Source organism: Panthera onca, chromosome E3 (assembly GCF_046562875.1).
Source record: "Panthera onca isolate mPanOnc1 chromosome E3, mPanOnc1 haplotype 2, whole genome shotgun sequence".
NCBI lineage: Eukaryota > Metazoa > Chordata > Mammalia > Carnivora > Felidae > Panthera > Panthera onca.
This window is the reverse complement of record NC_138354.1, coordinates 26,787,006-26,810,092: the sequence shown is the minus strand read 5'-3', so window position 1 is coordinate 26,810,092 and position 23,087 is coordinate 26,787,006. Positions and strand designations below refer to the sequence as shown.

Here is a 23,087-nt window from a genome sequence, read left to right as displayed (position 1 = left end):
ATTCAAGCTTTTGCTCCAACAGCCAGGAAACACATTCTCATTGCTGCAGACCTCTTGCTAAGGACAGTAAAGTCACAGAATGGCTGTTTTGAGTTCAGGCCCCTGAGTCAGATGGACCCAGTTCAAATCTGCCTCGGTGACCCCAGGCAAGCATTTTTACCTCTCTGAGCCTCCATTTGCCAGTCAGTCTATTAATACCCACCTGCTGGGCTGTGAGAATTAAACGTGATCACGTGATCACGTGGGTAATGCTGGGTGCAGGGTAAGTGCTCAATAACCCGTAGCGTACGAGCTAACCCCAGAGGGGCTACCACTGGGGTTTCCCCATTGTGTGGGGTCTTCTGCGTGAGGCAGAGAGGAGTTCCGTGCACGCTTGGCATCTCGATTCTCTCCCTGCATCCCCTGTAGTTCCTGAAGAACCACCAGAACCCTGGAGCAGTGCTGTTACTGCCTTTCCTCGTGTCCTGCATCAACCTGGCAACGCCACGCCTCTACTCCCTGTTCAGGCTGGTGGAGAGGTATGAGACGCCGAGGTGTGAAGTCTACATCCTCCTCATCCGGTAGGTGTGTCTGCCATGCCCACCACCAGCCTGTATTTCCAGGGAGGGAAGTGAGGTGGGAGCTACAGAGGGTTATGCTCAAGTACCAGAGTTCTGTTTTCCAGAAAGGATTTCAAGAATAAAGTATGTTTGTATGGGGTGGGCTAATAGACATAAAATCCAAAACGCTCTCAGGTATACAATTAAGTACATCAGTCTTTTGCTCAGAGTAATAGCTTACCTTTCCAAATTGCTATCGGCCTGAGGATTTTCATAGTTTTTCTCAGTTATGAGATGTACAGATGTTCATGTTGTATACTGCAGAAGGGTGCCTGGCTGATGAGTTGTGTAGGGACTGAAATTCATCTAGCGTTTGCATTAGTCAAGCTGTGAGCCTTGGTAGCCACTGCCTCAGCTGGGAGAAAGAGGTGCATTAAAAAAAATTTTTTTTTTTTTTTTTTTAAATTTTTTTTTTTTTTTTTTCAACGTTTTTTATTTATTTTTGGACAGAGAGAGACAGAGCATGAACGGGGGAGGGGCAGAGAGAGAGGGAGACACAGAATCGGAAACAGGCTCCAGGCTCCGAGCCATCAGCCCAGAGCCTGACGCGGGGCTCGAACTCACGGACCGCGAGATCGTGACCTGGCTGAAGTCGGACGCTTAACCGACTGCGCCACCCAGGCGCCCCAAAAAAAATTTTTTTTAATGTTTACTTATTTTTGAGGTAGAGAGAGAGAGAGCACAAGTAGGGAGGGGCAGAGGGAGAGGGACACACTGAATCTGAAGTAGCCTCCAGGCTCTGAGCTGTCAGCACAGAGCCCAACACGGGGCTTGAACTCGTGAACCACGAGATCATGACCTGAGTCGAACTTGGACGCTTGGACTAAGCCACCCAGGAGCCCCAAGAGATGCATTTTTGTAATTCAGGCACCCAAATGGAGGTAGAGGGGGTGCTTCTGGCAATTAGTTGGCTGGGAGGGGGTGCCTTTTTGTGCTAGAGGTGACCCCAAGGTTTCGATAAACAAAGCATAAAACAACCCAAATTTTGTCCTTGCTCCTTCCTGGCTGGTTCCCTGACCAGTTCCTGTTTATGGTGTTTATGACAACAGGTCAGTACAATGTAGACTGAGTTTCTTTACTGATCAGTTCCAGAGCCCTTGCCTTCTATGGCCTGGGAGATCTGGCTCCTGGCCAGCTCTCCAACTTCATCTGGAGAATTTGGATGAAGAGGTGGTTAGACATGTATGCTCAGTGGGCCATTTTGAACCAATAAATTTGCTCTTTGTGTTTTTCTGATCATTTAAGAGTTTAGTTGTCTTTTAATATACATCAGCCCTTTGTACAGCTTCAACAAAATATTCAAAATCTTTGCATGAAGAGAAAATGGGAACTCTCAGAAATACACGGTTCTTTTTTTTTTTTTTTTAATTTTTTTTCAACGTTTTTTTATTTATTTTTGGGACAGAGAGAGACAGAGCATGAACGGGGGAGGGGCAGAGAGAGAGGGAGACACAGAATCGGAAACAGGCTCCAGGCTCCGAGCCATCAGCCCAGAGCCCGACGCGGGGCTCGAACTCACGGACCGCGAGATCGTGACCTGGCTGAAGTCGGACGCTTAACCGACTGCGCCACCCAGGCGCCCCTACACGGTTCTTTTTGATCTGAGACGAGATTTTTCTCAGCGTAGAAGAGTGTGTTTTCAAGTTTAACTTGAAGCTACACTGCAATAAAGGTCTCCTGATGTGTTAATCCAGTAGACAGTGAGGGTGTATCACAGGCTAGGCACTAGGCAAGAGATTGGGGATCTGGCACTGAGAAAGATCTAGTGCCCTTCCTTCATGGAACTTCAGAGTCTAACACAAAGGTTCTCAACCTTCAGCATACATCAGAATTACCTGAAGGGATTTCTTGGTCCTGTCTCCAGGGTTTCTGATTCAGTGGGTCTAGGGTGGGGCCTGAAAATTTGCCTTTCTAGCAGGTTTGCGGACGAGGCTGATGCTGCTGGTTCAGAGGACACACTTTGAGAACCCCTGGTCTAGTGGCACACAGTTCGTGGCACACCAGGGCTGAAGCCCTATTAAAACCAGCAGCTATTGACTTTGGCAAAGTGACTAGGTTTAAGAGATGGTCCTCAGTTTCAGTCTTTGTCATGGCCCTCACAAGCTGTGTGCCCTTGGACACATTGTGTCATCGCTGAACTTCAGTGTCCTCATCAGTAAGATAGACATAAAAATTCTATCTACCTGATGACAGAGTTGTAGAAAGTAAGAATGGCAGCAAAATTGTAAACATTAAGCTGTGAAGATTAAGGTGATTTAGTGAGGTTCTTAGCATAATGTACTGCCCATGCTCAGCACCCAATTAAAAGTAAGTACATTTATTATTATTACAATGAGAAGCGAAATCAGTTAGTTTGGAATGCACTGAAAGAGGGTATATCAGTTGAAATAAGTTAGGTTTTGCTGCAGTAACAAACATCCCCTATCTCCCTAATCTCAGTGGCTTCGAACACAAAGATTTAGTTCTTGTTCATATTATGTGTCCATTGTGGATGGCAGGTGGTTTTGGTCATGTCATTCATACAGGGATCCAGGCTGACAGCAGCAACCGTCTCAAATATTGCTGATGCCCATTCCAGACGGAAGACAGTGAGTTCCAGAGAGCCTCGCTGGCATTTCAGTGCTCCAGCCTAGAATGACGCAAAGTGACACACATCACTTCTGCTCACAAATTACTTGCCAGAACTAGCCATATTGGCCCCAGTCAAACCATACAGGAGCGGGAATTTCAGTCCTACCATGTGACCAAAAGGAATTATTAGCAAACAGTACTAATGACTGTCATGGAAGGTAACAATAGTTGTTTTCTCTTCTGTTATTTAGAAACATCTTTCTGAAAATATCAATCATTGGAATTCTTTGTTACTATTGGCTCAACATTGTGGCCCAGGCTGGTGAAGAGGTGAGATTTCTGTGCTGTTCTGCCTTGAGTTTTTTTCTTAACCTTTGAATACCAGGGAGGAAGTGAATTTCTCTGGTTTCTCAGAGTTTCTACTCATGATCTTAGAGTTGATATAATATTCTTCCTTCCATCCATCCACCCATCCATCCATCCATCCATCCATCCATCTATCCTTGGGCTGTGCACTCAAAACATCCCTCTCCTCGTTCAACCAAATCTAAAAGCTCCCGGTCCATCAGTTCATAGCACTGACTTCCTGCAGAGGTAATTGATCACCAGTTTCATGAACTAAGTCAGCCTTCCAATTTGTGCCAGCCTGCTAAACCTCTAGGCCACTTTCTTAGTCAAATAAGTATTAACGGATTTTCATAAGGTTAATAAACAAAGAGTAAAGGTATTGTTGCCATTGATGCCTTCTGCTAGCCCTGGCTGAGAAATGGGATCCAGAGGGCATAGGACAGGGATGAAAAGTTTTAAGAGGAGAGATAGTGAGAAGGGAAAGTTTGGGGTGCACGTGGAGGGCAAGCCTTAATGGGGGAAAAGCAACACAGAAAGGGAATAAACACCCTTGAAACCAAACTCAACAAATTAATGGTGTGTCACTGCCCAGAGTGGGTCTGGTTTTCTGGATGTACAAGGACCCAGTCACATTGGCCAGCAACCATGTCCTAATGAGTGTAGGGTGCCAGAAGGGCACTGGGCAGAACCAACAGCCCCTTCCCACATCCTGACTCTTGTTTACCTTACAGTGTTGGGAAACTCTCATTGGCCAGGAAATCTACCGGCTCCTTCTGATGGATTTTGTATTCTCTTTAGCTGATTCCTTACTGGGGGAATTCCTGAGGAGGTAAATATTTATCAGCCTTGAGTCATTAGTACCTGATGTTGGAACCAGAGCCAGAGTCTTGGCTGAGCCAGAAGTATGGGTATCCCTTACGCTTACTATAGTTAGCACATAAGCATCCCTTATTTATTTCAAGTATGCACTGTGACAAGTCTGCCTGTTGTTCTTTGGGATGTTGCTTGCTTCTGAAATTAACCAAAATTTCACTTTGATCTGACAGTCCTGTTGTGCAAGTTCATTCAGCTAACCCTTTACAAACTTCTCTTGAGATAAAGACATTACTGGATGCAAACATAGAAAGTGAAAGTCTTTGAGAACTTTCCACCACAGATCATTTTAATTGTAGTGTATATTCTTCCAGATTTTTCTGTGCACATATTGCTTTGTGTGTGTGACTGTATTATATAGTTTCAAAGATAAAAATTGGGTCATGCTGAAAATCATTGTGGACTTTGCCCTTATTCTTTTTAACATTATGCTGTGGCATCTTTCTATGACGACACCTATAGATTTATCTCATGATCCATTTAATTGACTTTGATTCATGTGCTAATTGTGATTTTAGACACCAGGTGTACAGAACTGAGGCAGTGTTGTCATTGGCCCATGTATAGTCCTCTTCTATTGATCTGTTCATTTATGTGTTAATAATATGATGAGCATCTCATTCCTTATAGACATGTACATATTTCTGTAAGCTGCCCCAGTGATAAGATAGCATAACACAATAATGATTCTTTCCTCAGGGGGTAGGTTGCGTGCCCTATTTCTACACTCAGTCTGCCCAAACTCACTTTTATTACAGCCTCTGTCCAAGGTCTAGATGTAGAGGTTAGGAGGTTTTTTGTTTTGTTTTTGTATCTTTGACGGCATTTTTTTCTTTTTATTATTAGCATCCTCTCTGTCTCAAGTTTCCTCAGGATAAATGGAGATCTTGGTTTCCTCTTGTGGATTTAGAAAATGGGGAAACCCTATTAATCTGATAACAGTAACCAAACATGGAAAACTTTTCCATTTAGGGGGGTTAGGAAATGCTGAGTTACCTGGTCCTGAAAAAACAGGTTTAACAAGCAAAGAGTGATAATAGGTAGGATAATTTTAATAATTATCTCATTTATATAATATCTATTGTTAACTTATAGTTAACTATCTATTTAAATAATATATGGGATAACTTAAATAATGGTCTCTAGAATTTTTTAAAAAATCTTTATTTATTTTGGGAGAGAGAATCCGCATGCAACCAGGGAAGGGGCAGGGAGAGAGAGAGAGAGAGAGAGAGAGAGAGAGAGAGAGAAAGAAAATGAGAATCCCAAGCAGGCTCTGCACTGTCAGCACAGACATCGACACCAGGCTCTTACTCACGAACTGTGAGATCATGATGTGAGCCGAAATCAAGAGTCAAACGTTCAACCAACTGAGCCACCCAGGCGGCCCTAGAATTTTGTAAACCACTTCAGCAGTACCTCTGCTCGAATGCATTGTGATAGTTCCATTTTCCCTCCATTCCTTCAATTCTTTCTTCAAAAATACACTTACACTTGGAACTTTTCAAAAATTTGCAAAAGAACTTATGACTTTATTCCAAACTGGTGATGCTCTACTTTGTTGATTGTGGGGAATCTTCTGAAGGAGAGGGTTGATGGTTGGGGCACTAAACTCAGCGATGTTTTCACAGACTCATTGGAATGCAGTTTCCAACGAGCCTTGGTTTACAGGAGTTTGACATCGCCAGGAACGTCCTAGAACTGATCTATGCACAAACTCTGGTGTGGTAAGTTTTGAGAATCTTCAGACTGACTCAGAAATATTTTCTAAGTGGGGATATTGTGGCTGTTTGTCACCCTTATGAGCACCTTTTAAAAATTGTGGTAGGAATATACATAATATAATATTTATCATCTTAACTATTTTTAAATGTATGGTTCAGTAGTGTTGAATACATTCACATAGCTGTGCCACAGGTCTCCAGAACTCTTTTCATCTTGCAAAACTGAAACGCCATACCCATTAAACAAGAACTTCCCATTTCCTCCTTCCCCTACCCCGCTAGCAACCAGCATTCCATTTTCTGTCTTTCGGAGTTTGACTACTCTAGATACTTTATGTAAGTGGAATCACACACAATTTATCTTTTTGTGATTGGCTTATTTCATTTAGCATAATGTTCTTCAGGTTCATGCATATTGTAGCATGTATCAGCACTTCCTTCCTTTGTAAGGCTGAATAATATTCTGCTGTATGGATATACCACATGTTTATCCATTCACCCATGGGTGGACATTTGGGTTGCTTCTACCTCTTGGTTATTGTGAATAATGCAGCTATGATTATGGGTATGCAAATATCTGAGACCCTGCTTTCAATTCTTTTTTTTTACGCTTATTTTTTTAGAGACAGAGACAGAGTGCCAGTGGGGAAGGGGCAGAGAGAGAGGGAGACACAGAATCCAAAGCAGGCTCCAGGCTGTGAGCTGTCAGCACAGATCCCAACGTGGGGCTCGAACTCGTAAACCACAAGATCATGACCTAAGCCAAAGTCAGATGTTTAACTGACTGAGCCACCCAGGCGCCCCTCAGTTCTTTTGGATATATACCCAGAAGTAGAATTGCTGGATTATATTGTACTTATGAGCACTCTTAAGTTTTTTGTTTTTTAATAAATGATGTGCATAAATCAGCTGATGTGGTAATAACAATATGGCTCCATTTATTGAGTGCTTACTTTGGCCAGGTTTTTGAGCCCTAGAAACCAAGCCCTCATACTATTGACCATTAATGAAGGTTCCAAAGGGAAATGTTAGCAGCAAGGGGGAAGAAGTTGCAATCAGAGATGGCCATTGTAATAATGGGTCTTTATGGTTTGTGTTAATAAATTGCAAATAAGCACAATTGAAAACACATGTATCTTTTCTTGGGGCGCCTGGGTGGCGCAGTCGGTTAAGCGTCCGACTTCAGCCAGGTCACGATCTCACGGTCCGTGAGTTCGAGCCCCGCGTCAGGCTCTGAGCCCCGCGTCAGGTGCTGGGCTGATGGCTCGGAGCCTGGAGCCTGTTTCCGATTCTGTGTCTCCCTCTCTCTCTCTGCCCCTCCCCCGTTCATGCTCTGTCTCTCTCTGTCCCAAAAATAAATAAAAAACGTTGGAAAAAAAAAAAATTAAAAAAAAAAAAAAGAAAACACATGTATCTTTTCTTTTCTCCATGGAAATTATAGATTTAACCTCTGTGGGTTTTAGGAGAATGTTGCCTTTGATGATGAGCTTTAAAAGAAGATAACAGGGGCGCCTTGGTGGCTCAGTCAGTTGGGCGGCCGACTTCTGCTCAGGTTATGATCTCACGATCTGTGAGTTCGAGCCCTGCATCGGCTCTGTGCTGACAGCTCAGAGCCTGTTTCAGATTCTGTGTCTCCCTCTCTCTGACCCTCCCCTGTTCATGTTCTGTCTCTCCCTGTCTCAAAAATAAATAAAAGGTTAAAAAAAATTTTTTTTAAATAAAAGAAGATAACAGGGTGACAGAAAGGCAATGTATGTTAGGGACAGTGGTAGAGATGAGGTGAGGTAAGTGTGTCCCAAACTTCAGCCTTTTGCACACCAGCCTGCCTATTTTTTGGCTTATCTACATATCACCGGTACTGGTTTTTACTTAGTATTATCTTTTATGTAGTTTGCCTTTTTAAAAATGTTTTATTTTTTATTTTTATTTTTTTTAATGGTTATTTATTTATTTTTGAGGGAGAGAGGTAGAGAGCACACAGGGGAGGAGCGGAGAGAGAGGAAGAATCCCATGCAGGCTCCATGCTGTCGGCACAGAGCCTGGTGTGGGTCCCGAACCCATAAACTGTGCGATCATAACCTGAGCTGAAATTAAGAGTTAGATGCTTAACTGACCGAGCCACCCAGGTGCCCCTAAATACATTTTTAAAGGAGACTTTATTTTACCACCAGAATGGAAAATCAGAGTCATTTGAGAGAAACTGCAAGTAACTTAAAAAATAAAACAAAACCCAGGGCACCTGGGTGGCTCAGTTGGTAGAGCATCTGACTCTTGATCTTTCTTGATCTTGGGGTTGTGAGTTTGAGGCCCATCTTGGGTGTAGAGATTACTTAAAGAAAAATGTTGGGGCGCCTGGGTGGCTCAGTCGATTAAGCATCCGACTTCGGCTCAGGTCATGGTCTTGCAGTTCGTGAGTCCGAGCTCTGCTCGTGAGTTCGAGCCCTGCATCAGGCTCTGTGCTGACAGCTCAGAGCCTGGAGCCGCTTTGGATTCTGTGTCTCCCTCTCTCTCTGCCCTTCCCCTGTTCATGCTCTCTCTCTGTCTCAAAAATAAATAAAAAACATAAAAAAAAATTTGTTAAAAAAAAAGAAAAATGTCAGTCACTTTAGAAAAATAAAATACGGGGCGCCTGGGTGGCTCAGTTGGTGGAGCCTCTGACTCTTGGTTTCAGCTCAGGTCGTGATCTCATGGTTCCAAGGGTTTAGTCCCACATGGGGCTTTGCTCTGGCAGCATATCATGGAGCCTGCTGGGGATTCTCTCTTTCTCTCTGTCCCTTCCCCACTCAAGCTCTCTCTGTCTCTCTCAAAATAAATAAATAAACTTTAAAAAAATAAGAAAAATAAAATAAAATAAAACCAAGCCAATCACCAACAGTCATTAAATTCTAGCTGGATGCTTCCATCTGCCAAGGCTCTCAGTTTAAAGATTTACCTCCCCCCTCCCACCTTTCTTTTGGGAACAAAGGGAGGTTGGCAAGTGTTAGGACCACCAAAGTGAGATTTTCTTCTCTCGGCACTCAGGAGCATTGGGGAGAATTGAGAGAGAATGCCCTTCCCATCTGTAACTCAGTGCAGTTTAATGCCTCTCCCTGCGGGACCTCAGACCTTCTTGAATGCCATGGAGGAAGCAGGGGGACATGTCCCGCATTCGGGACACCTAGGTTAGGGCTTGCTGAAGACCATTTGGTGGTGTGTGGGTGGTGCTTTCTGCAAACTCTCTTTTCCAAAGCTGGGAAGGGAGCAGCCGGGTATACTGGGTGTGGTGGGAACGCTCCTGGTCTACAGCCATAGAGCACACTCCCTCTGTATTAGTCTGCTAGAGCGACCGTAACAAATACCACAGACTGGGTGGCTGAAACGACAGAAATTTATTTTCTCACAGTTCTGGCGGCTAGAGGTCCGAGATCAAGGTGTTCGTAGTTGGTTTCTTCTGAGACCTCTGTCGTCGGCCTGTGGGATGGCACCTGCTTCCACAGTCTTCACATGGTCCCTCTGTGTGTATCTGGGTCCTAATCTCTTCTTTTAAGGACACCAGTTATATTGCATTAGGGCCCACCCTAGGGACCTCCTTTTACTTTAATTACCTCTTTAAAGGCCCCTTCTCCAAATAGTCACATTCCGCGGTACTAGGGGTACTAGGACTCCAACATACGCATTTTGGAGAAGCACAGTTCAGCCCGTAACACCCTCTTTCCTTTCCCTCCACACCCCCCGTACCTGCCCTCCCCCCACCACATTCTCCGTCTTCATGTTTCCCCTGACTTTTGACACTCACCCTTTTTCCCTCAGGATTGGAACCTTCTTCTGCCCTCTGCTGCCCTTTATCCAAATGATTACTCTTTTCATCATGTTTTATGTCAAAAACGTGAGTCAGCCTGAAGGTGGAAACAATTAGCTTCTCCCAGTCCCGTGTGGCCCCGTGGTTGGAACTAAGTCGGGGGGCAGTGGGGAGGGGTGCTGGGAAGGGTTATCGGGAAGCCATTGCCTGGCTGGGGTCCCTCTGGCCTGTCCCTCTGGCCACAGATGGAAGGTGTCTGCTTCTCTCTCTTCAGATCAGCCTGATGATGAATTTCCAGCCTCCGAGCAAAGCCTGGCGAGCCTCACAGATGATGACTTTCTTCATCTTCTTGCTCTTTTTCCCATCCTTCACCGGGGTCCTGTGCACCCTGGCCATCACCATCTGGAGGTAGGAAACCATGGCTTGTGGAGAGGTCTTAGAGATGGGGTGAGTGAGTGTTTTAAAATGTAGGTTTTGGGACACCTGGGTGGCTCAGTCGGTAGAACATCACACTCTTGATCTCAGGGTCATGAGTTCAAGCCCCACATTGGGTGTGTAGCCTACTTTAAAATAAATAAGTAAAATGTAGGTTTTATTATTATTAACGTTTGGTGAGGCCAGCAGATCAGGAGATGAATGTCATTGGAAAGATGATTTATTTTACTCAGATCCCAGTAGAAGTGGTAGTGGGGGTGGGGATGCCACACCACAGGGGGCCACATGAGGGAATCCCAGGGTTGGTCAGGACACAGCGGGAGTGAGGAGAAAGTGTGGGCAAGAACCTTTATTGTGGTTGGGGCACCTGGATGACTCATTCGGTTAAGTGTCTGACTTCAGCTCAGGTCATGATCTCTCAGTTTGTGAGTTTGAGCCCCGCGTGGGGCTCTGTGCTGACAGCTGAGAGCCTGGAGCTTTCTTTGGATTCTGTGACTCCTCCTCTCTCTGCCCCTCCCATGCTCATGCTCTGTCTCTCAATAATAAATAAACACTAAAAAAAATTAAAAAAAAAAAAAAAAAGAACCTTTATTGTGGTTTCCCTGGGAAGGAAAGGGCGAGGGAGGATAGGCAGGTTTAGGATTGGCTCGTTTGAACAATTTCAGTGGCTTTGGGGGCTGTCTGGATTTATCTGGTTACCTGGCCCTGTGGGGATCAGGGCAGGGGGAGAGTGACCCTGAGTGTGAGAGCCTGATGGAGGAGGTGGAGGGTGGGGTGTGGGCTCTGGGTTGGTTGTTTTGCATGGAAAGACATACCATGTAGGGGAGCTCCCGGGAGGGGCTATCTCTCCAGGGTCTGTAAGGCCCCAGATGTCAAAACATCAGAGTAAGAAGACGTGCTTAATACAGTATTGAACCCAAGTCCCCTTGGTAACCAGCAGACACAACAGCCAAAGGAGCGAATGTGTCTTAGTTTGGTCATCACCCACCAGGTGATGGCAGGGCTTCCTCACTTCCTAGAGGCCTGCAGTTTCCCAGAATGGGGACTAAACTTGCACTAAATGAACTGAAATGCCCTGTCCGAGCTGGTTCCCTCCTCGCTCTCCAACCTCACCCCACGTTGGCTCCACCCTTCCTTCATCCTCATGACTCTTGCTCCATTCCTGGGACCCTGTGAGCCTCTCCCAACACAAGGTGGAGTCTTGTGTGTGTTCTCCTCACTCCCTCTGCCCGGTGGCCTTCTGTCTCCCACTCTGGGTCTCAGCTCAGAAGTCATCCTCAAGATCTAACCTTCATGACCATGCTTGCCTACTGTCTTTCCCACCTTTTCTCCCTCTAGAGGCACTTTCTTTTCTTCACTCCACCGTTCACAGTCAGAAATGCCTTCGCTTGAATCTTTGTTTAATCATTAGCTCATTAGTTGTCCATTTTTCTTACTAAAATGTAAACCTGGGAGGACAGAGACCATGTCTGTCTTGTTGCTATGGAATCCCCAAGGGCTTAGTATCTAGCACAGCACTTGGAACAGGTGAAATAAGCTTTTATAGAATGAATGGATGAAGCAAACAAACAAAAGAGTTGATTTTTTTTAAGTTTATTTATTTTGAGAGAGAGCAAGTGGGGGGAAGGTCAGAGAGAGAGAGAGAGAGAGAGAGAGAGAGAGAGAGAGAATCCCAGGCAGACTGTCAGTGCAGAGCCTGATGTGGGGCTTGAACTCACGAACCGCGAGATCATGACCTGAGCCAAAGTTGGACACTTAACCGACTGAACCATGCAGGTGCCCCAGGAGTTGATTTTTAGGATACAGATGGAACTAGAACCATCAGGAACTCAAGCGGCTTCAGGGCAGGCTACTCTGTTTTATGATGTCTTTGCTTCTCTCTTTTCTCTCTCTTCCTAACCAGTTCTTAGTTTCCTGCTAGTTTCTGCTAATTCATAACAACTGACTGCATGTGGCCCTCATTGCCACAACCTCACCTTCCATAGATTGCAGGGTCCCTTCTTCATATGTCTTAGTTCAAGTTCCCAAGAAAAAGAATCTGATCACCCAGTTCATTTCTTCAAGCCAGGATACCACAAAGTTCACTGCCACTCTTGGGATCGTCTACCATTAGATCAGATGATATAACCCTGTCTGGGAGCTGAGCCTCAGTGGGGTCACACGGGCAAAACATACCTGTTGAGGCTGTGAGGGAGAGAGCTTCCTTGGGAGGGAGGGTATGGGTACATCAGGCAGGCATTGCTGGTTCCAGGTCCAGAACCCAGAAAGGACAGTTTGGTTTTAGAACAAGCTATACCAGAGTCTCACGCTACAGATGTTTTCCTGTCTCCCGTTTTATCAGATTGAAACCTTCAGCTGATTGTGGCCCATTTCGAGGTCTGCCCTTCTTCATTCACTCCATCTACAGCTGGATCGATACCCTGAGTAAAAGGTCCGGCTACCTGTGGGTTGTTTGGATCTACCAGAACCTCATCGGAAGCGTGCACTTCTTTTTCATCCTCACCCTCATTGTGTTGTAAGTGGAGTGCTTTGGGAAACTGGTGGAGAAAACGTGTCATTAACAAGACATGTGGATAGTCTGGGGAATGTTTCCCAGGAGAGCAAACGGCTACAGTGTAGCTCAGTGTTCTGGATGCTCCTGACTTTGCCCTTGAATTTTTTTTTTAAATTTTTTTTAATGTTTTTATTTTTGAGACAGAGAGAGACAGAGTATAAACAGGAGAGGGTCGGAAAGAGAGAGACACAGAATCCGAAACAGGCTCCAGGCTCTGAGCCGTCAGCACAGAGCCCGACACGGGGCTCGAACTCACGGACCGCGAGATCATGACCTGAGCCGAAGTCGGACGCTCAACCGACTGAGCCACCCAGGCGCCCCATGCCCTTGAATTTTTAAGAGTTGCTTACTATGATCTTGTCCCAGGTGTTTTCATTTTTTGTTTTTTGTGAGCTTTTTTTTTTTGCCTGTTTTATGAAGAAAACAATACCTGCTGTGTCCCTTTTTAAGAAATAGCATGAAAACAAAATGAAAATTTGGATTTGAGAATGCTTAGGAAAATTATATGTGTGATGCTTTCTAAGATTGGCATTATGTTCAAATGGGTTGGGCATTGTTCATATGTGTGATAGCGTTCTTTTGTTTTCAAATAAAAACAATTATTTCTGGCCCCACCGCTAGGGGTGGGTGCCAGATACCTGAGGTGGAGGGGACTCCACTGTACTCTTTGGCTTTCTGTCTTTTACTCCTCTGCACCTGAAAAGATGCTGGAGTCATACATGTGACTCTAATTTTGATGAGCTATGTGAATTGCTACATCAAGAATTTAAAGCCATCAGATCCACAGGTTTCAGTATGGGGTGGAGATGTGGTTCTCGAGTTAAAGGTAGATGTGCTGGATATACTGGAACAGGAATTGAAATTACCATTCACTTTTCTTTTTTTCTTTTTTTTTAATGTTTATTTTTGGGAGAGAAACAGAGTATGAGTCAGGGAGGGGCAGAGAGGGAGACAATCTGAAGCAGGCTCCAGGCTCTGAGCTGTCAGCACAGGGCCCAACGTGGGGCTCAAACTCAGGAGCCGCGAAATCATTACCTGAGTTGAAGTCAGATGCTTAACTGACTGGGCCACCCAGGCACCCCTAAACCATCCTATTTTAAGAAGATACTTTGAGTTTCATATTACCCACTGGGCACATCTTTTTTTCCTTTTATGAAATTTTTGATTCCAAGCCTTTATTATCCAATTTAACTGATATAGTTTCTGGAGGTAAGTATATTCCATATGAGAATTTATGCTATGTTCATTCTGTATTCTTGTGGGAATTTATTTTGTAAATTTAAAATACATGGGAGATTGCTTTAGAAGTCTGTGAGATGGTTATATTACAGCCAAGTTTTATTTTACATTTATATTTGGCAATACTTGAATGATTCTTGATCATCATCTGTTCCTGGAATTTAATTTTTGTGTTTTTTTTTATTAAAAAAATTTTTTGTTAAGGTTTATTTATTATTGAGAGACAGAGAGACACAGAGCATGAGCAGGGGAAGGGCCAAGAGATGGAGAGACACAGAATCCAAAGCAGCCTCCAGGCTCTGAGCTGTCAGCACAGAGCCCGACACAGGGCTCGAACTCACAAACTGCAAGATCATGACCTGAGCCGAAGTCGGACGTTTAACCAACTGGGCCACCCAGGCGCCCCTGGAATTTAATTTTTGAAGACAGGTCTGGATGTGGTTATACTACCAATGGAGTGCTCCATATTAAATAGAAGGAAAATAGGGGTGCGTGGATGGCTCAGTCGGTTGAACGTCTGGCTCTTGATTTCAGCTCAGGTCATGATCCAGGGTTGTGGGATGGGGCCGGCATTGGGCTCGGCACGGACATGTGGAGCCTGCTTGGGATTCTCTCTCTCTGCCCCTCCTCCAAGTGTTCTCTCTCTCTCAAAATAAAAACATAAACATAAAAAAAATACTATTGTCTGGCCCTATGCCCAGAGATGCTAGTTAATTAATCTGAGGACAGGCCATGGAATGAGTCTTTTTTCCATCTTTCATGTGATTCCATGTGCAGCCAGGTTGCTCGGATGTATTGAACCTGTAATTCATCCAGACACAACTTTTCAGGAAAACTGTTGGGACAAAATCCACTTGCAAGAGAATATCTCAGTTCCTTTGAGACCAGTTGGAATTTGGGGCCTGCAAAATATTGGCACAAGTGTCTGTCATTCTTTCTTTTCTTCTCCAGAATCATCACCTATCTTTACTGGCAGATCACAGAGGGAAGGAAGATTATGATCAGATTGCTCCATGAACAGATTATTAATGTAAGTTCCGTTAGCTCCTCTGGTATCCTCCTCCCACTTTTCTTTTTTTTTATATATATATATTTTTAAGGTTTATTCAGTTTTCAGAGACAGAGAGAGACAAAGCTGTGCACGGGGAAGGGGCAGAGAGAGAGAGGGGGAGACACAGAATCCGAAGCAGGCTCCAGGCTCTGAGCCATCAGTACAGAGCCCGACGCGGGGCTCGAACTCACAAACCGTGAGATCGTGACCTGAGCCGAAGTTGGACGCTCAACCAACTGAGCCACCCGGGCGCCCCATCCTCCCACTTTTCTGTAAACATTTTATAATGCAAACTTGCAGTTATACTCCAAAAGAGAATAGTACAACGAACTTACATCTGCCCCCCCACCCAGCACCAACTACCGTCAACATTTGTATACTCTTGGGGGCGCCTGGGTGGCTCAGTCAATTGAGAGTCTGACTTTTGATTTCAGTTCAGTTCATGATCTCACAGTTTGAGAGATTGAGCCCCAAGTTGGGCTTTGCACTGACAGCACAGAGCCTGCTTAGGATTCTCTCTGTCTCTCTCTCCCTCTCTCTGTCCCCCTCCTGCTCATGCACACACTCTCTCTCTCTCATAAATAAATAAATAAATAAGCTTAAAATTTTTTTTGTATATTCTTATTTTATCTACACTAACCCTTCACTGCAAATATCTGGATTGTTTTAAAGCAAATCCTAGACTTTATATCATTTTATCTGTAAAAATTTCTATGTGTCTGAGAGAGATTAAAAAAAAACATAACCATAATACCCTCATCATACCTAAAAGAAAACTTGATAATTCCTTATTATCGTCTCACATGCAATCAAAGGTGAAATTGCCCCATTGGTCCCATGAAGTGTCTTTTTACAGTTGAGTTGTTCGAATCAAGGTCTGGGAAAGTGCCACATGTTGCATTTGGTCCATATGTCTGTTGTTTCCTTTAATCTATAATTGTTCACCCCTCCCTTCTTCTTTGCCATTTATTGTTGAAGAAAACAGGTCCTTTGTCTTGTAGTAGTTCTCACATTCTGGGTATATCTGATTTGCAGCCTTGTGGTGGTATTTAGTATGCTTCTTTTTATTTCCTGTACCCTGGCAATGAGATTTAAAAACCTGACTAAATCCATTTCAGTGTTTTAGCCAGAACACTTCATAGATGATGCTATGCACTTCTTATGGTATCCCCTTGAGACATAAAATGTCTACATGTCTCTTTTTGTGTGATGTGAAAAGTGATCAGTGGGTTCATGCTTTGTTAGCCTGACCCATCCATCAGAAAGCTCCCCACTCTCCTTTCACCTGATGGATTTTGCAGCCTTTGAGGAGTATTGCCTAGAAGACCCACTGATTTTGTTAGAAATGGCAGAACAGTAGTACTCTAATCCTACAATTTCTTTTGCATTTATTAGCTAGAATTTTTCTATGAAAAAAATAATTTTTGCTTATCAACTATTTGATTACCTTGAAATATAGTTTATAGAGGAAAGAGAAATGCATGATTTTTCCCCCTTCATTGACCAGTTTTTGAAATGCTGAGTTGATACCCTAGGGTATTCATTTCCTAAGGCCTGCCATGGCAAATAACCCCGAACTTGGTGGCTTAAAATAACAGAAAATTGTTACTTCATAGTTCTGGAGGCCAAAAGTCCAAAATCAAGGTGTCAGGAAGGTTGGTACCTTCTGGAGCTCTGAGAATCTGTTCCATGCCTCTCCTAGCTTATTCTGGTGGCCACTGGCTAACCTGGCTGTTCCTTGGCTTAGGGCTTCATAACTCCCATTCCTACCTCCATCTTCACAAATTCTTTTTCTCTGTGTGCCTGTTTCTCCTCTTCTAAGGACTTATCATTGAATTTAGGGTTCATCCTCATTCAGAGTGATCTCATCCGACAATCTTTAATTATGTCTGCAAAGACCTTATTTCCAACAAGGCCATATTCGCAGGTACTGGGGTTGTTTTAACTTGGACAAATATTTTTACAAAGGAGACACTATTCAACCAACTACTCCTAGCAACCCCAAAATGTGGCCAGTGAGGATTTTTAAATTATCATTATGAATTCATAGATTTAAGTATACTTTGCTTCTTTCAATTGTAATAATTTTTTTATGCTTAAATAGCCTCATTGATTCGTTGCTAATCAAATTCCTTTTGAATTAGTTCCCGGGTTCTTTTGACATGACCCCAGAAAGTCTTCGATAGTTTTCTTGCTCTCTGAAAGGACAAGATGTTCCAGACTCTTCTTGTTTATTACCTGTCCCAGAACACCAGTCAGACATTTATTCAAGGAGTCCTGGTGAGATGGTATTTAGAGACCACAGTCTGGGAATACAGATGCTCATGATACTGGGCTCGTTCTCTCTTCTTCTATTTTTCTTTTTAATTTTTTTTAATGTTTATTTATTTTTGAGATAGAGACACAACATGAGCAGGGAAGGGGCAGGGAGAGAGGGAGACACAGAATGTGAAGCAGGCTCCAGGCTCTGAGCTGTCAGCACAGAGCCCGACGCAGGGCTCGAACTCACAAACTGTGAGATCATGACCTGAGCCGAAGTCGGATGCTTTACCAACTGAGCCACCCAGGCGCCCCTCTTCTTCTAAATAGCAGCGTAATTGTGACATGAACACTTACATCTAAGAACTTGGGGAAGAAGCAGGATTCCTCAGGGTTCTTTTGTTTTTTAAATGTTTATTTATTTATTTTGAAGGAGTGAAAGAGACTGCACCAAGTGCATATGTGAGTGAGCAGGAGAGGGACAGAGAGAGAGAGAGAGAGAGAGAGAGAGAGAGAGAGAGAGAGAGAATCCCACGCAGGCTCCATGCCCAATGCAGACGGAGCCTGATTTGGGGCTCAATCTCATGACCATGAGGTCATGACCTGAGCCAAAATAAAGAGTCCAACGCTTAACCAACTGAGCCACCCAGGTGCCCAAGATTCCTCACGGTTCTATCTGCTTGAACCTTTGGGTTTCAGATCATTTAAGCTGGTCTTTTAGATGGTGTAAAGAAAGGGCATGGCTTACTTACGATCTCCCCTGCTCGTCTCCAGAAGCATCACCTGTATTTTTCTGATGTAGCACTTTGAATTGTTTTGGGCAAGTCTTACGGAAATCTTACCAGGGGAGAGATTTGTTTCTAAAGCCTTCTATTGTAAGGGCAGTACCAGGTAAACTGGGGAGGAATTTAGATGACATCATTTCAGGAAGGCACCAGAAGCATCACTGCAGGCCTGCATGCTTGGGAATCTTGTCCAGAGGATGTGCCACAAAGACAGGGACATTGTCTCCAGAGGAACCCAAGCTAAGGGGCTGGGAACAGGCTAATAACAGTCCTTCTCAAAGTGTGATCACCTACATCAGTAACTCTTGGATGCTTATTAAAAATGCAAATTCCAATTACCCTGATCTCCTCTAACCTGTAGTGGCAACAGATAACATTTGTTGAGCACTTACATGATGCCTGACATGTGCTAAATAATGAACAAAAATTCTGATTTAATTTTTATTACTCACACTGGGACATATACATCTTTAATCCCTATTTTAAAATTAAGGATTCTAAGGTTTACAGAGCGAAGTGAGCTGCCCAAAGTCATAGGGCTAGTAAATGGTGGGATTTGAACCAGCTAACCCCAAAGTTTGTGCTTTTAACTAAAATGCAGGTTTATCTCCCCGAGTCAAGATGAGTTGGATAAATCCTGAGTTTGCATTTTTGCAGGCTCTCCAGGTAATTCTAATTGGCACGAAAGTATGGAAACAGCTGTTACAGACCAGCAATTTACAAACAGGTTGGCTATATCCAAGACTGCTAGCAGACTTGCTTTAAAAAAAAAAAAAAAGTTTATTTTATTTTTGAGAGAGAGAGAGAGAGCACAAGCAGGGAAGCGGCTGAGAGAGAGAGAGAGAGAGAGAGAGAGAGACAGAATCTGAAGCGGGCTCCAGGCTCTGAGCTGTCAGCACAGAGCCTGACACAGAGCTCAAACCCACAAACTGTGAGATTGTGACCTGAGGTCAAGTTAGACGCTTAACCAACGTGAGCCACCCAGGCGCCCCTTGCGGAGTTGTTTAAAATGCCATTTCCCAAGGACAGCTCTTCTTTGCAGAATTCCAGTGAATAAAAGTAGAAAGAATGAGGGAAATAGAAAATTATTATGAAGCAAATACCACAGCAATAATTGTTGGATGCTAAATAATAATAATAGCTAATTGCTAAAATCAGTGATTGAAAGTTGAAGGAGAAACAAGGGCATGAGAAATGGGATTGATCTAGACTGGACAGCCCATCAATGGTGCTTGCTAGCCCACTTCAACACTGGTGGATTATACCGCCCTCTCATCTGCAAAAGATTCACAGGGAAGTGAGTCATGCTCCTGGGAAGGACATAGCCCTTTCCTTTGTTCCTCTTCCCAGTTTGGGAGGTGTTTATCTGGTCTACTCCATTAACACTGATAACTTTGCCAGGTGAAATATGTTTGATGTCCCTCGATGCAGAGCTATATAAGCTTTGACATTCTCAATGGGAAGACAGGGCCAGCCCAGGCAGTGCTGGGTGCCCAGACAGGGTTCTGAGACGGAGGGCATATGCCAAGAAGGGGCTGCTATACACCATTTGTCCTGGGCCTTCAGACAGTCCTGGGCGTGTAATTTGCTTCTAGCTGCGGGATAGAGAAGGCTGCTACTTGAGCCTGCTGGAATTGCTTTAGTGGAGAATGTGCCAGTTCAGGAAGGTATGGGTTAATTTGGCTTTGCTGTGAAATGTTTCTACTCTTTCATCAAGAGAAAACATGGTGGCAGTCTCTATCCTGTGTCTGGAACCCTACCTGCGTAAAAAAAAAAAACAAAAACAACAACCTTCTTTCGGTCGTTTGCTCACACCAACCTCCATGTTTTTGTTCTTGTTTTTGCTTTCCTTCTTGGCAGGAGGGCAAAGATAAAATGTTCCTGATAGAAAAGTTGGCCAAGCTGCAGGATATGGAGAAGAGAGCAAACACCAGCTCGTTCAGCATGGAAAGGAGGGATGTAGAGGTGAGAGTGAAGGTCGCCTCTGGATCCCTGTGACACAGACTTGCCTCCTTGGGAAAAGTGCATCAGGAAACTAGAATGACATGGGGCACTTCACTTTTTATGTTTAAACATTTCTCTATTTTTTATTTAACAAATAATACTCATTCGTTCAACCTGTCATGGTGAAGGCCCTCACGGAGTTTGCACGCATCTTTTCTATAATCCAATCATACAGAAGTATATCCCACCGAGAAGGAAAATGCCCTCACCCCACTGTGTGAATGATTCAGTGTATATTCTTCCAGATCTTTTCCCCTGGGCATCCACAAACATACATGCATCTACTAACATTTTTTATTTATTAGAAAACTGGGGCTTTACTATACACATAGTATCATAATCCCGTCCGTCATCACTTAGTACTGTATTTCGGACATTGTTTCGGTCTGTACATATATGGACATTTGGGTTGTTTTCAGTTTTTTTTAAATACTAAAAACTGTGTAGTGAAATATTTTTGTTTCAATTATTTTTATGTATTTTTGCCAAAGGGCGTGCACATAATGATGTAAATAGATAATTGCCATATCATGCTCTTAAAAAGATTTTACCAGTTTCATTCCTGTTCTAATTCCAAAGCCCTTGCTGGCATCCTTGGTGTCCTGGAAAATATGAATAAACAGTAAACCCATCTTTTTAAAAATATTTATTTGAGGGGCGCCTGGGTGGCTCAGTCGGTTAAGCGTCCGACTTCGGCTCAGGTCATGATCTCACGGTTCGTGAGTTCAAGCCCCGCGTCGGGCTCTGTGCTGACAGCTCAGAGCCTGGAGCCTGCTTCAGATTCTGTGTCTCCCTCTGTCTCTGCTTTCCCCCCACTCACACTCTGTGTCTCTCTCTCCTTCAAAAATAAAGAAGCATTAAAAAAATTAAAAAAATATATTTATTTGAGAGGGAGAGAGAGAGAGCACATGAGCATGGGAGGGGGCAGAGGGAAAGAGAAAGAGAAAAATCGTAAGCAGGCTCCACACTCAGCATGGAACCTGATGTGGGCCTCGATCCCATGACCCCAGGATTATGACCTGAGCTGAAATCAAGAGCCAGATGCTCAACCGACTGAGCCACCCAGGCACCCAACCATAAACCCATCTTAATTCAAATGCCACTGATTTAAGAAGTTAGGACCTTGTTGGAAGATACTGCCAGGCCATTCGCTATCTGTGCACATTGATATTGTCAGCATGAGGTAGTTATGGGATCTACAGGCCCTACTGCAAATCTTATGCAGGCAGAGTCTTGATCTGTACCCTGACAGCCCCAGGTCCTAATATATTACCTGGCATATTGTCGATGCTCAGTAAATGTCTGTAAATGAACGGATAAACTAATGGAATTACTGTCCCTAAAAGACCAAACCAAACCTTTTTGCTGTGTCTGTGGCTGAGCCTTGGTCTTCATCTGCCGTATCTTAATTTTAAAATGGTGGGGGCTCACAAATCCCACCAACGAGGCAACAGGAGGTGGGCCTGTATTCTTTTCCAGTGACGAGGCCACTGCTTTTCTTCTCTTTCAGCAAACAAGCCCTTTGCATGTCAGGGAACACAATGCTGCTCATGGTGAGTAAGGGCGTTGGCACTGAAGACCTCATTTAACCAAATGATGTATCTCAAGGTAGAGGGTCAGAACTGCTCATATATCAGTTACTCATTCAATGAAAAGAACCCACCCAAGCTGGCTTCAGCAAAAATCCAAGAATAATTCTTGGTTTAGGTGCAGCCAGAAGCTGGGATGCAATATGTTACCAGAACCTGGTTTCTTTCTGTTCCATTCTTTTCCACGTTAGCTCCTTTCTCAAATAGGTTCTTCTTAACAATTGCAAGACCCTTTTGTCAGCCTCTTGTACCTTCTCAGGTTCAAGTCTAGTGGGAAGGAATGAGACACCCAGAATTCTCACTGTGTTTCATTGGATCCAACTGGGTGACATGTGCACCATGAACCGGTTGCTGTGGCCATGAAAATGTGATGATTTCATTTGCCAGATCAGAGATCTGTAAATAGAGGTGGTACAACCTAACAGACCATGAGGTCTGAGAATGGGGAAGAGGGGCTTCCCAAAGAAAACCTGGAGCTGAGGCCAGAGGGGAATGAATACTGGGGAGGAACCAAACAAACCCATTCATCGTTTTGGGGTCGCATTTACTGATGGCATCCAAATGATGGATGTTCCAGGGGAGAATTGAAGAAACTTAGCATGAGAAGGCAGGAGGCATGAGAAGCTGTGTGATTTTGAATTTTGTCTAACTTTGGAGATGTGAGGCAGGGCGTATATCTGTGCTAACGACTCTTTTCTGTGTCCAACCCAGACCTGCGATTTAGGCGATCAGTTCAAGAAGAGAATCCAAAGGTGTAATGTTTATTGCGGCAGCCACACACCCGTCAAATGAAAACACCAAGATGGAACAACTTCTTACATGACCCCTGGGCCTTTTGGAGCTTCCCAGGAGGGAATTTAAATCATTAGCCAGGAGCAGAAACTGACCACAGTGTAAATGCTGAAGTAAATTTGGCCATTTCCTGCTGGTTTTTTATACCTGGATTGCTGATTTCCCAAGATAAAATATTTGGGATTTTAAAATAAAGACTATTGTAACATTTAAACTGGTTCACAAAAACCTGGGAGAGATAGCCTGGGAATTATGCATTTAGTCTTCAAGAGATGTGCATATGAATTATTGGTTCTTAGAAATCTCTGCTCCCGACCTGACAAATTTTGGAAACTGTTGCTCAAATAGTCCAGCCTGAATAAAAATGGGATCCTCAAACAGAAATGTGAAGTTTCTGAATTGGGGAACCTGCATTTGTTCATGGTTTTGAACAAAACCATTCCATGTTACCCAAAGGTAAAATACAACGAGAGGCCTTGTCTACAA

The 23,087-nt window shown here is 43.9% G+C and overlaps 1 protein-coding gene across 3 annotated transcripts in view; it reads left to right on the top strand.

Annotated features, from left to right (window-relative positions):
* Window positions 1-23,087, top strand: part of TMC5 (transmembrane channel like 5) — a 50,318-nt gene extending 27,231 nt beyond the window's left edge. The window contains exons 9-19 of one of the 3 annotated variants that reach the window (XM_060648629.3): window positions 409-560; window positions 3,422-3,500; window positions 4,250-4,347; window positions 6,023-6,118; window positions 9,905-9,980; window positions 10,168-10,301; window positions 12,670-12,843; window positions 15,073-15,151; window positions 20,077-20,181; window positions 21,731-21,773; window positions 22,521-23,087. In XM_060648629.3, coding sequence (XP_060504612.3) covers window positions 409-560; window positions 3,422-3,500; window positions 4,250-4,347; window positions 6,023-6,118; window positions 9,905-9,980; window positions 10,168-10,301; window positions 12,670-12,843; window positions 15,073-15,151; window positions 20,077-20,181; window positions 21,731-21,773; window positions 22,521-22,567 — 1,083 coding nt within the window. In that variant the 3' untranslated portion in view covers window positions 22,568-23,087. The remainder of the gene's footprint in view (window positions 1-408; window positions 561-3,421; window positions 3,501-4,249; window positions 4,348-6,022; window positions 6,119-9,904; window positions 9,981-10,167; window positions 10,302-12,669; window positions 12,844-15,072; window positions 15,152-20,076; window positions 20,182-21,730; window positions 21,774-22,520) is intronic. The other 2 variants (XM_060648628.3, XM_060648630.3) reach the window with 2 other exon arrangements.